This window comes from Oryzias melastigma, linkage group LG1 (genome assembly GCF_002922805.2).
Source record: "Oryzias melastigma strain HK-1 linkage group LG1, ASM292280v2, whole genome shotgun sequence".
Taxonomy (NCBI): domain Eukaryota; kingdom Metazoa; phylum Chordata; class Actinopteri; order Beloniformes; family Adrianichthyidae; genus Oryzias; species Oryzias melastigma.
This window is the reverse complement of record NC_050512.1, coordinates 7,452,354-7,462,996: the sequence shown is the minus strand read 5'-3', so window position 1 is coordinate 7,462,996 and position 10,643 is coordinate 7,452,354. Positions and strand designations below refer to the sequence as shown.

General features: G+C 43.5%; 1 protein-coding gene across 1 annotated transcript; it reads right to left on the bottom strand.

The window, feature by feature from the left end:
• Positions 1-1,715: 1,715 nt before the first annotated feature.
• Positions 1,716-10,366, bottom strand: aspscr1 (ASPSCR1 tether for SLC2A4, UBX domain containing). The gene is made up of 17 exons (XM_024259999.2): positions 9,888-10,366; positions 9,026-9,081; positions 8,577-8,691; positions 8,278-8,378; positions 7,774-7,831; positions 7,627-7,700; positions 6,787-7,258; positions 5,774-5,827; positions 5,508-5,647; positions 5,198-5,279; positions 5,060-5,126; positions 4,855-4,917; positions 4,040-4,092; positions 2,804-2,855; positions 2,617-2,686; positions 2,228-2,403; positions 1,716-1,968 (listed from the first exon to the last, which is right to left on the bottom strand). The coding sequence occupies exons 1-17, from the start codon at positions 9,975-9,977 to the stop codon at positions 1,958-1,960; spliced, it is 1,734 nt and encodes a 577-aa protein (XP_024115767.1). The 5' UTR covers positions 9,978-10,366; the 3' UTR covers positions 1,716-1,957.
• Between the last annotated feature and the right edge of the window lie 277 nt (positions 10,367-10,643).

The window sequence follows — 10,643 nt, the reverse complement described above, 5'->3', positions numbered from 1 at the left end:
TCAGACTTCAGGAAGGGAATCTGAACAGCTGATGATGGTGGGGATCTTCAGGGTGTTCGGACCGGCAGTTTTTGTTTTCATGAGTGGACTCAGCAAATTCATGAAGGAGGGGGTTAATTACAGGAGAAAACATTATTAATGTCCAAACTTGGACAAAAAGGATTTTTAAAGCGACAAAAATAAAAATCTTGTCGTATTTCTGAAACTTTGATTTCAGGTTTAGGTTCCAGTAGATTCTGAAGGAGAAAAGCGGCTCGACGAGCCGCTTTTCTCCTTCAGAATCTACTGGAATGAATCTGGTTTGGTGTCGTCGTGTGTAACAGAAGAAGTGAATCTTGTGTTTAAGGAGGATTTGACCGACTGGGAGAAGACAAATGATAAATAGCAGTGGTCCTGGGAAAGAGCCCTGGGGCACACCTGTAGTGACGGAAATTGTGTTAAAAAATGAATAATTTCATGCTAAATACAACTTTCTGCATTGTTTTTGTGTGAAGACTTATTTTCTTTTAATAACAACAGTTTAAAATGAAAAAAAATAAATAAATGGAAATTTTATGGAAAACTCTCCAAAAAAATCACTGACACATCTAGTACTGTGTGAGAGTTCTGACAGTATACACAAAGTTGTTCCACTGAGCATTTGGCAGGCGTCCTCACAGTCCATTTAAAAAAAGTTTTAAAAAACATTTTTATTGCCAGGCTTTGACACGGCGTGACACTTTGCTCTGCTAGTGTGTGTTTTACTGTTTTATTGTTACAGCTTTGTTTTTTCTCTGGTTTTTATGGTTTTTATCTAATTTATCCACATTTTTTATCTTGAATTGTTTTAACATTTGAGTTTTTATTGATTTCTAAACTTTTAATGTGTGGCGCCTTGTTTGATCGAGGTTTTTTTAAGGCGCCATATAAATCAAATAAACTTAAACTTTAACGAAGAATATTAGATATGTGGTAAAAGAGGGCAGAAAAAACAGGGTTTGTTTATAAAGAAAATGTTTCTGTAACTTCTTATAAAAGAGTAGTTTTACTCCACCGCTTTGACTTAATACTATTTTTAAAGTAAAACAGTACTTTTACAGAGCAAAATGTGTCAGTCTGACCACTGATATTTTTCAATAAGAGGTTCAGCTTTAATGATGAAACCTCTGTGAAAAGAGAAAAAAATGTGCTGCTATTGAAAGGATTATTAGGATGGAGAAATTGTTCTTCAATTTCTTCAATGATGACGTGAAAAATGTATGGAAACTGTTTCACCTGAGAGCAGCAGTGAACACCTGTGCTGGTTCAAAGTCCTGTGGCCTCTGTCGCCCCCTGGTGGGCAGCTTCTGAAGAACCATCAAACCTGATCCCATGAAGCTTCACCCCCCTAGTAGTCAGTTCAATACTTTTTACTAAACGTGCTGCTTTTTTCTCAGTTTGAATGAAACTCAGACAGATGAACCCCAGTTATAATTCTGGCACCTTGAGGACAACATTTCCCATACTGCAGTTCTTCTTGAGGACTGGTCTTAATCTTTGTCACGTTCAGGCAACGCTGCTCTGCAAAACTTCCTTCAGAAAAGTCTAAATGAGGAATGCCCAATCCTGGTCCTCGAGGTCTTCCCCCCTGCCCCTCTTCCTGCCCTCTGTGCACCTTTTGCTGCTGATTACCTGGACCAGGTGTGTTCAGTCCAGTTTCATCTATTCTATTCACTTTAGCTAAGAGAAGAGGCGTGTTTGAAGGTTCCTGGTTTGAATCCCGTTTATTAGTTCATGTTTGTGCATGTGAGGCCTTCTTTCAAACAGTAAACAAACATGCTGGAGGCTGAACTAAAAACAAACACCTTTTAAAACAAAAACCTTTATTGTATTTAGTTCAGAGAAGCACGTTCCTCCATTGGGGTGGGGGGTGGGGGTCTACTGTGGTCAGAAAGTCTTCAGATGAGAAGCAGCGAGTCTTTTATCCTCTCTTCAGTCTTCACTTCTTACCTGCAGACAAAACACCAACATCTCCATCACTTTGTGAAAGAGGAAAACTGTTTTCATGGAAAAGAAAAACTTAAATGGAGCAAAACAAGTTCCAGAATCTGACGGCCCTTCTCTGACACACAAATATTTGTAACTTTTGCTATTTAAGGAGCTGATCCGTCACTCTGCTCTCACAGCCTAGTGGGTGCTCACAACTAACACTGAAGGTCGTTTACACTTGTTTCCATGACAACACTAGAGGTTTACTTGTTCAATTGACCTGGAAGTTTGAGCCACTTGGGCACCTTTCCCGGGTCGGTTCTGGCAGGTTTATCTGCCCGGTCGTGTGAAGTTGGTTCTGGTTTCTGTGGAGACGTTGCAGGTTCTGGGGGAAGAACCGGATCATCAGCTCCAGTCGTGGAGCTGCAGGAGGGCGCTGAGGAGCTGCTGATGAAGCTGCAGAAGCAGAAGAATGAGGGAGAAAATAAGTGAATGTGTGTTCCTTTAACAACCTCACGTCATGTAAACTTTTGTGGGGAAGAGAAGTGAAAGTTAAACCAAAAAAAAAAAAATGTCAGTTCAGTCTCTGGTCTTGTACATTTGTGTATCATTTGAAGGAAGGTCTCACGTGCACACACGCATGTGCGCCTTCGTCTGTAGTGCTCGTACCTTGTCAGAGTCCGGTCTGCCTGCAGGGCTGAGACGGAGGTTTCCAGCAGCTCTCTTCGAATGTGAAAGTCTGGAGAGAAGAACGGACACACGTGTACAGATGTGTCATTTTACAGAAACTCTGAGCTCAGAGGCTGAAGGCTGTTTCAGTTTAAAGCAAACAAGAATGAAGCAAAAAGGCAGAAACCTGTTTTGACATCAGAGCCGAAGTACAGCAGCGCTCCAGGAAACAGATCCGCCTGCAGACAAGGTAGGGGGGGGATTGTTCAAAATGTACCAATATTTACTATGAACTGTTTATGAGTCGAATCGTTAAAATGACTTGCTAAACCCCTAGAACACATAGTTGTCCGTCATCCAGATTTGTTTTTGTTGGACCTTGAAAATGAAATCTTAAACAATATGAAACACTGCGTCTTCTACAGGGAAAAAAGTGAAAAAAGTTCAGTTTGAAGAACTGATTCACATTCAGATGCTGTTACGTCCTGCTGCTGCCTTCCCATCCAGTTCCCTTCGGCTCACCTGGCAGGTGTGGCCAATCTGCCTTGATTGGCAGATGGTGTCTATTTAAGACAGAGGAGGCCACACCAAGCCAGGCAGGGAGCAGAGCAGCAGGCTGGGTGGTGGTTTGGGTTACTTTTGTCCTCAGCAATCTTAGATTGCTGGGTTTTGTTGTGTTAGTTTGGGGTTGGGCCTTGGTAGTTCTGATTTGCGGGCTTTGTTTCATTTCTGTTCTTCAGGTAGTTTTATTAGGCAGCCCTTAGCAGGGAGCTGCTGACTCCGACGGTCGTCATGGCTGGGTCAGCAGTCTCCCTGACTTCTTTTTCTTTTGGCCAAGGTCCCAACTCCATTTTGGTTTGTTCTTTTAACCTTAACCACTATTTTCTTTGCTTCATTTCAGGACACAGGCTTTCGTTTATTTAAATAAACTGTGTTTCCTTTTAGTTTGGTGTCCATCTTTAATGTTAATGTCCCCTCTGACAGATATCCCCTAGACTCCGGGCCAGTTTGCCATTGGGGACGTAACAGATGCACTGAAGGGTTTTCTGCATCAAACACTTCAGGTCAGGTTCTCAAGCTGGCTGTTGGAGAGAGAGAAATGAGGCGTGGGAGTGATCCTTCACACTCACTCGTACAGGGCATCTACAGGGGTAAAAATGTAAGACCTTTTTATCAAGGATTTCAATCAAATTTGAGATATGCATGGACATCTGCACACCAATTTGAACTGATATGCTCCATGTGGTTTCATCTTTATGCGCAGCTGTCCTGCATGTCTGCGCAGTCTTTGCTGCGATGGTGGGAATGTAAAGCAGCTCTAAAGATATGACAGACCAGCCAACACTCTTGATTGCATTGGCACGTGAACAGTGTCACAGAGCGATATGTGAATGAGGGTCAAAAATAAGGAGGAAGATCTGACCTGGAAGAGAGTGACTGATGGGTCATCCAGAACCGTTTTTGGAGGAGCCACGACTAAAACAGAGAAGAAGAGCAGGAGTTAGAAGCAGGGAACGAGTCATCCATTAACTCACCCGTTTCCAGTCTGGACAGGAGAGAACAGCTGACTGTTCAGTTTCTCCAGACTGTGATTAAGTGCAACTTCAAAAGCTGAACAGACTAGTTTCAGATTGACACACAGCACTCTCAGAAAACAAGTAAAGACTGAAAAAAACAGTTTTGAAAATGACTGCGGTTCCAACAACTGCTCATTCGGGGCGGTGTTGCCTAAAATTAGTGCTGATCAGACACAGAAAAAGAAGGAAAAAGAAAAGTGGCCAGTCCTGCAGCTTCACACTACACCACCAATCGACCAGGACCAGACTCAGACCATAACAACATGTGGATCAGACCTTCCTTAAAAGATGCATATAGATAACTGTAGCATCCGTCAGCACTTGGTGTCCTGCTAAACGCTCAGTCGTAACATAAAAGTGCTAAAACACAGCAGGTCAGGTTCATGGATCTTTAAATTTAACATGTAACATTCATCCTTCATTGTTTCTATCAAAAAACAAACTTTTCTTTTCAGTTTAAGACAGCAGAAGCTGTAGAGGAATTCTTTCATGTTTTGGTCTTTGTTTGGTTGATGCTGATCTACTGTTTCATGAGTTCAGTCAAAATAACACCCAATAAATATGGAAAAGATGCTGGTCTCACCCAAAAAGCAGAAACCCATCTCAGAACAAAAAAGTTTTTTGGGAGATGCAGACGTTGTAGATACTCAGACAAACTTACACAGGTAGAAGCTGAGCTGAGCATCATCCAGGTGAGTCCTGACGAAGTGTCTGACAGCACCGACTGCACAAAGGACGCAAGAAACAAAATCAGTCTTGAACTGCAAGGGGGTTTTTGTGCGGCTGCATCTAATTCCTGGAATGAGGTCAGGGAGCATGGGAGGTTAGGCAGGTGAGATGAACACCCGCAGAGCATGAGCACACACCTGTCTCCAGAGGCCGGAAGAAGCCCTGCAGGACATGTCTGTCTGGAAACTGGACCCTCAGGACCACCTGGGGAAGCAGAAGCAGAGGTTTTGACAGAAGCTCGAGGCTTCAGGTGTCAGCATGTGGCAGAAACTCACTTTGGGATATCGCTCCATCTTTTCCTTCATCTGTGCTTCTCTCAGAGATTTAGTCATGAGTGGAGCTTCTTCCAACAGTTTCCTGCAGGAGGGAGATGAAAACAAACTAGAGTTATTACAAACTCCTTTAAACATTAACACGGTTCATCCAGTGAGTGGTCTAACGCCCCCGGCCCTATGTGGTAGAGAGGCGGGGCTAAGTGAACACTCCTGCAGGCTGAAGGGTTGTGTGGTGGTCTTCACTCTGTCGTCTTAACGGAGCAGACGCCTAAGCAGCTCTTCTCTCCACCTTTCATTTCAACAAACCCACCTCTCACTTTTCAGCTGGGCGAAGCGTTTCCGCACGTCGTCCACCGTCACCTCGAAGAACTCATCGGGCAGATCTCCCAGGTCCTCACCCTGATGGGGCCTGGAGTCCAGGTGGTAGATGAGCGGCTCCCTGTCCACCGGCTGCAGACACACAGAAGAGCAACTTGAAGAATTCATGTTTCCATCCACTGAGGAACATCAGGACAAAACGGCAGATCTGCAAATGACTGAATCCAAACCTGAGAATGTGGGAAAGCCGACACTGACCTCCAAAAACTCAGGATCCTCCTCTTGGTCCTTCAAGTTAGCAGCAGTTTTACCCTGAAAGAGAAGGTCCAAGTTTGAGCGTTTAAGATTTAAATGAGTGAAAAGTGAGGTTACACAACCCCAGCACATTCTCCAAGCAAACAACAATAGATGTAGAAGAGTCATCAGCTGGAGGGAAACCAGAGACTCCTGTTCAAATGAGCATCCATGTTCTCCTGCTTAGATCATCTTCAACACAGCTTCTCCACCAACCGGAGATCCTCACGGAGCATGATGAAGAGGACAGAGCTGCTCAGAGCCAACCTCCTCGTTCTCCTTTGGACTCTCTGACTCTGCATTCAGCTTCTGAGAGGACTGCAGATGTAGTGATGTTCTGCTGCACGGCTCTGTTTCAATGAACGGCAGTGAGGGTAGTGCAGAAGTAGGGTGGGTGGGGCCTAATAGTCCTTTGGAGCTGCATGTGTGCATTCATGTCGCCGTAGAACTTTCACAGAGACTATAAAAACTTAACATCTAGAACCTCTGTCTACTTTCCTCAAGACTTCAAGAGACTTGAATTAGAAAATACGCCTTTAAATCAGAATAATTTTACTTAAAACCTAAAAATAAAACAAGTGAGGATTTACTTATTTACAAAGCTCTTGGTAAAAGGGAATTACTAGCTATTAGGTTTCATTTTATGGTAAAACCTACGGTGGCCGACATAGCTCACAGAAAAGCAAAAGACAACACAACAACAAAAGCCAAAGCATGACGACAAAAAAAGTCTGTTAATCACTTCTGTTGTGTTGTGGCTTTCGTTGTCATGTTTCGGATTTTGTCGTTGTGTTGTGTATTCTGCATTCATGTGAGCCGTGTTGTCGAACTTGAACTTCCTTTTTGTACCTTAAGAACTAAATATTTCTGGCCCAACAGAACCCGTGTCTCGGTTCCTTCTGTAAACGTTCTGCGCCCCCTCCTATCCTCAGACCCCCATCCCCCCAGGTTCTGGGTGTTTTGACAGTTCTGCTCACCTTGGTGCTTGAACTGTGGCTGCCTTTGGCCTTCTTGGCTTTAGGTGATTCCACCGCAGCAGGGAAACCTGACGGGGAGGCGGAGGAAGCCAGCGGGTGCACACCTGCCCCCCCAAGCCGCTGACCCCCTCCAGAAAAAGGAACAAAAGGAGCTGAGGGAGCCACAGAAGAGCAGGGCTGAGAGTTCGATCCCGACGGTCCAGCTTGCTCCTCTTCCTGAGCAGGTGTGGGAATTGCGGTGGGGGGGGGTTGGGGCTGAGCGTCCCTGTGTTGAGCTGAAGTGCTGCTTGTCGGCTTTGCAGGAGGTTCTGGCGGGTCGACGGGTCTGGAGCTTTCAGGTGGGGCAGATGTGGAACCTTCCGAGGGTGATGGAGCAGGATCAGACAGAGACACTTGGCTCTGCTCGGTTACCGTGGCAACAGATGTGAATGGCACAGCAGCATCTTCATCTTTATCCTTCTTCAGTAAAAACCTGGAAGAAGGTTTCAAATGTCATGATCTGCAGAATTTTCTACGCAGAAACGCTTACAGAAAATGTATCACCAAAGTTTTAGAAAAACTAAACCAAACCTGCAAGAAATCAATGAAAGATTTTAAATAAAAAAGAATATAAAAACAAATGAACATAAAGCAGAGTTGGCTTCAGTTTATAATGAAACTACAATGAGATCCACAAATCAACTTTAGAGAAGTTAAAACGTTGACGCTGGAACAACATTCACATAAGTCCTGCTCCAGAGCCGTTTCCTCCGATGCTCCTCCTCTTTCAGCAGGTGTGAAAGCTCACCTGAGCTCTGCTCCTCTTCCCACACCTAATGTGGCTGAGGACACACAGCGTACCTGATGATGGCACTTCCTCCTGTCAGACCCAGAGATTTAAGGGAGGTCTTCTTCAGCGCCTCCTCGCCGCTCACCTGCCACACAAACAGCTGTGCTGTAACCACAGCGACTCTTGGGTGGAGTCTCGGCTGACGGAGAGCCTCGTACCTCGTCCCGCATGTAAACACAAACTGGGGTAGATCCTGATCCGGACAGGTCGGACTCCCTGAACACATCCAGGGACAAAACAGGATAATATGAATCAAAGCAGCAGTCTGAGGGTCTGTTCTGACCCCAAAAAGCCCTTAAAGAACATTTGAACATTTTTTATGAAGTGTTTTGATTTTGTTACAGCACATATTTGTGTATTATGGGGATGTTTTTTGATTGACGGTGGGTGATGTTGACAGGTTTCAAAGTTTACACACATTGTTCAGGGAGGGACAGCAAACCCAAAAATGTGGCTGTCCTCCCAATTATCCTCATGATTAAACTGAGATCAATCAGATCAGATTCTGATCCACATCCTGACAAACATCTACACCTTCAAAATGAAGATTTACTTCCATAAATGCAGAATAAGATGAAGTTTTATTGATGTTTCTGAGAAACAGGGAATTCATATCTAACTCGTCATTCTAACATAACTGGATTTAGTGAAATGTAACACACCTGATGGGGGGGAAGTGGGTGATGAGCTCCCACAGACTCTGCCCACAGCAGAAGGAGTCCTGCAGCCGAGAACCGTCTTCCATCTGGAGCGCGATCCGGACCTGACGAGAACACAAGAACGCGTCACAGACACGGACCACAAACCCGTGTCACAATCAGGCATAAAAGTCACCTGACGAAAACACAAGAACGTGTCACAGACACGCATCACAATCATGGATTAAAGACATGGACCACAAACATCAGGTCCCGTTGTCTCGTGAGTTATCATTCAGAGTCGTGGATCTGTGTGAGCTCACCTGACTTTCAGCTGCTGCTTGTTTCCTAGAACTTGTCACCATTTCCAGTTTAGCATTGTTGGGAAGGTTGGCAAACCTCCACTGCAGCGTCAGGTCCAACACTGTCCTCTGAAACCTTCAGGAGCAGAAGAGTTCGAGAACAATGACGCATCAGATAGAATTTGAATCACAATCACCTGAATCACTTTTATAAAAAACTTGTTCTGATCTTTGACTAAGAGGAATTTCAGGAGACGAGACAGAGGTGCTGTGGCAGCAAAATTACATCTGTGCGTCCACATCAACTTTCAGGTTTCAGACTGAAAGATAATGTGGATTCAAGAGCAGAATCTTCACTTTGACCGTAAACCTCCATGTGCAGAAAATTAAGGGGAAGTTGGTCCACTTCACAAAGTAAAGGATTAAATCCAGCCTCTTTTGTTAACATTTTTAATGAAAAACAAACTTACTTCAGGCCATATTCTTCAGGGTTGAAACCATTTTTTCCACAGACCTCCTCCAGCACCTGCAGACCACACAGAGAACAGGTAGGAAACTGGGGAGAAGAAGCTAAACCTTTCACTAGTACAGACAGAAGGTTTGCACCTGACTTTAGATCAATAAACAAATACTTAAACAATACAACATAAACCATAAAATGGTGTTTAAGAATTCTTGGAATCAGATTTAAGACAAACACTTTCTTTGCTGGATGTTCTGACTTTAAGAACATTTTCTAACCGACTTTATTACAATTTGATAGGGTTGCTGCTGGAGCCTATCCCAGCTACTGTTGAGCAGAGGAGGGTTAACCCTGGACCGGTCATCAGTCTATCGCAGGACCACACTCTCACATTCAATGACACTTTAGAGTCACATGTGAACCTACAAAGAATGTTTTTGGACTGTGGGAAGAAGCTGGAGAAAAACTATGCATGAACCTGCAAACTCCACACAGAAAGAACTCAGGAGGGATTTGAACCAGGACCTTCTCATTGTCAGGTGCACCAGGGTGCAGCCTATGCAGACATGGGGAGAGCAGTCCAAAGACCTGATGGATGTTTAAATTTAAAGTTTAAGTTTCAGACGTTGTCATTTATTTACATGACATAATTAATTTTTAGTCACGTGATTTTTATTATTAGTCTAAAGACCCCCGTCATTAGCAGGTTGTGTCTGAACAGGAGAAGTCCACTAGTACAGAAAATGTTTGGTCACCGGCTAACAGGAGTTAGCCGAACAAGCTAACCCACAGGAGAACTGCGCGCTCGCGCGCCCCTGACAGACAAAATAAGCTAAAGACATAGAACGCGCTCCTCGCACGCGCGTTACCTGTAGCAAAGGTGAGTTTGGCGTCACTTTGACCGCTTGCCTTCTCCCGTTTGGAGTCAGAACTGTTACAGTTGAACCACTGGCTGCCATTGTTGTTGTCGATTACGTCACGACGCACGTTTAAATAAACTTTATTGAGAGTGTTTGGAGACAGCAACAATAAAGGAAGAAAAATAAATGAAAAAAAAAGAAATAAATGAGAAAAATATGTCAGTCAATAAAAAATTAACGATCTTCACTTTAAGAAAACAGAAATTAATAAAAAATAAATAAATAAAAAAACTCGTGAGAGAATCATGTCTCATTCTTCTTGGGTCTTGAATTGAGTCATCTTGATTTGTCTCCTCATCCTGAAATGTTCTACCACTTATCCAACATACTTTCATCAGTCTAATGTATTCTATTTTATTTTATCTTATCTTAGGAGACTTTATTTTTGGAGGTCCGGATTGTCTTCTCATGTTGTCAAAGTTCCTCTCTCAGTACAGGCTTCAGGTTTAATGCTGATGATCTTTATCTCATGAATATTGAATTCAGTAAAAAAAAAAAAAACAATGTTTATAGAAAAGGAGGCATCCATATTTTTGTGAATAAATATACTGAAAAGTATTATTTTATAGTGAAGGTGAAAATCAGAATAAAAAAAATCAGGAATGAATTTGAGGCGCTGCAGCTTTGACATGGAGGTAGAGCGGGCGACCTCTGATCAGACGATTAAAACTGTAGAGTGGTTTGTTATTCGTATAAACTTTAAGC

Excerpts from the sequence above, each read along its gene's own strand:
- aspscr1 (XM_024259999.2), bottom strand. The coding sequence starts at position 9,977 with ATGGCAGCCAGTGGTTCAACTGTAACAGTTCTGACTCCAAACGGGAGA. Across the intron at positions 9,082-9,887 it reads CAAACTCACCTTTGCTACAG|GTGCTGGAGGAGGTCTGTGG; the intron begins GTAACGCGCGTG and ends TGTGGTCTGCAG. Across the intron at positions 7,832-8,277 it reads ACCCACTTCCCCCCCATCAG|GGAGTCCGACCTGTCCGGAT; the intron begins GTGTGTTACATT and ends GGATGTGTTCAG.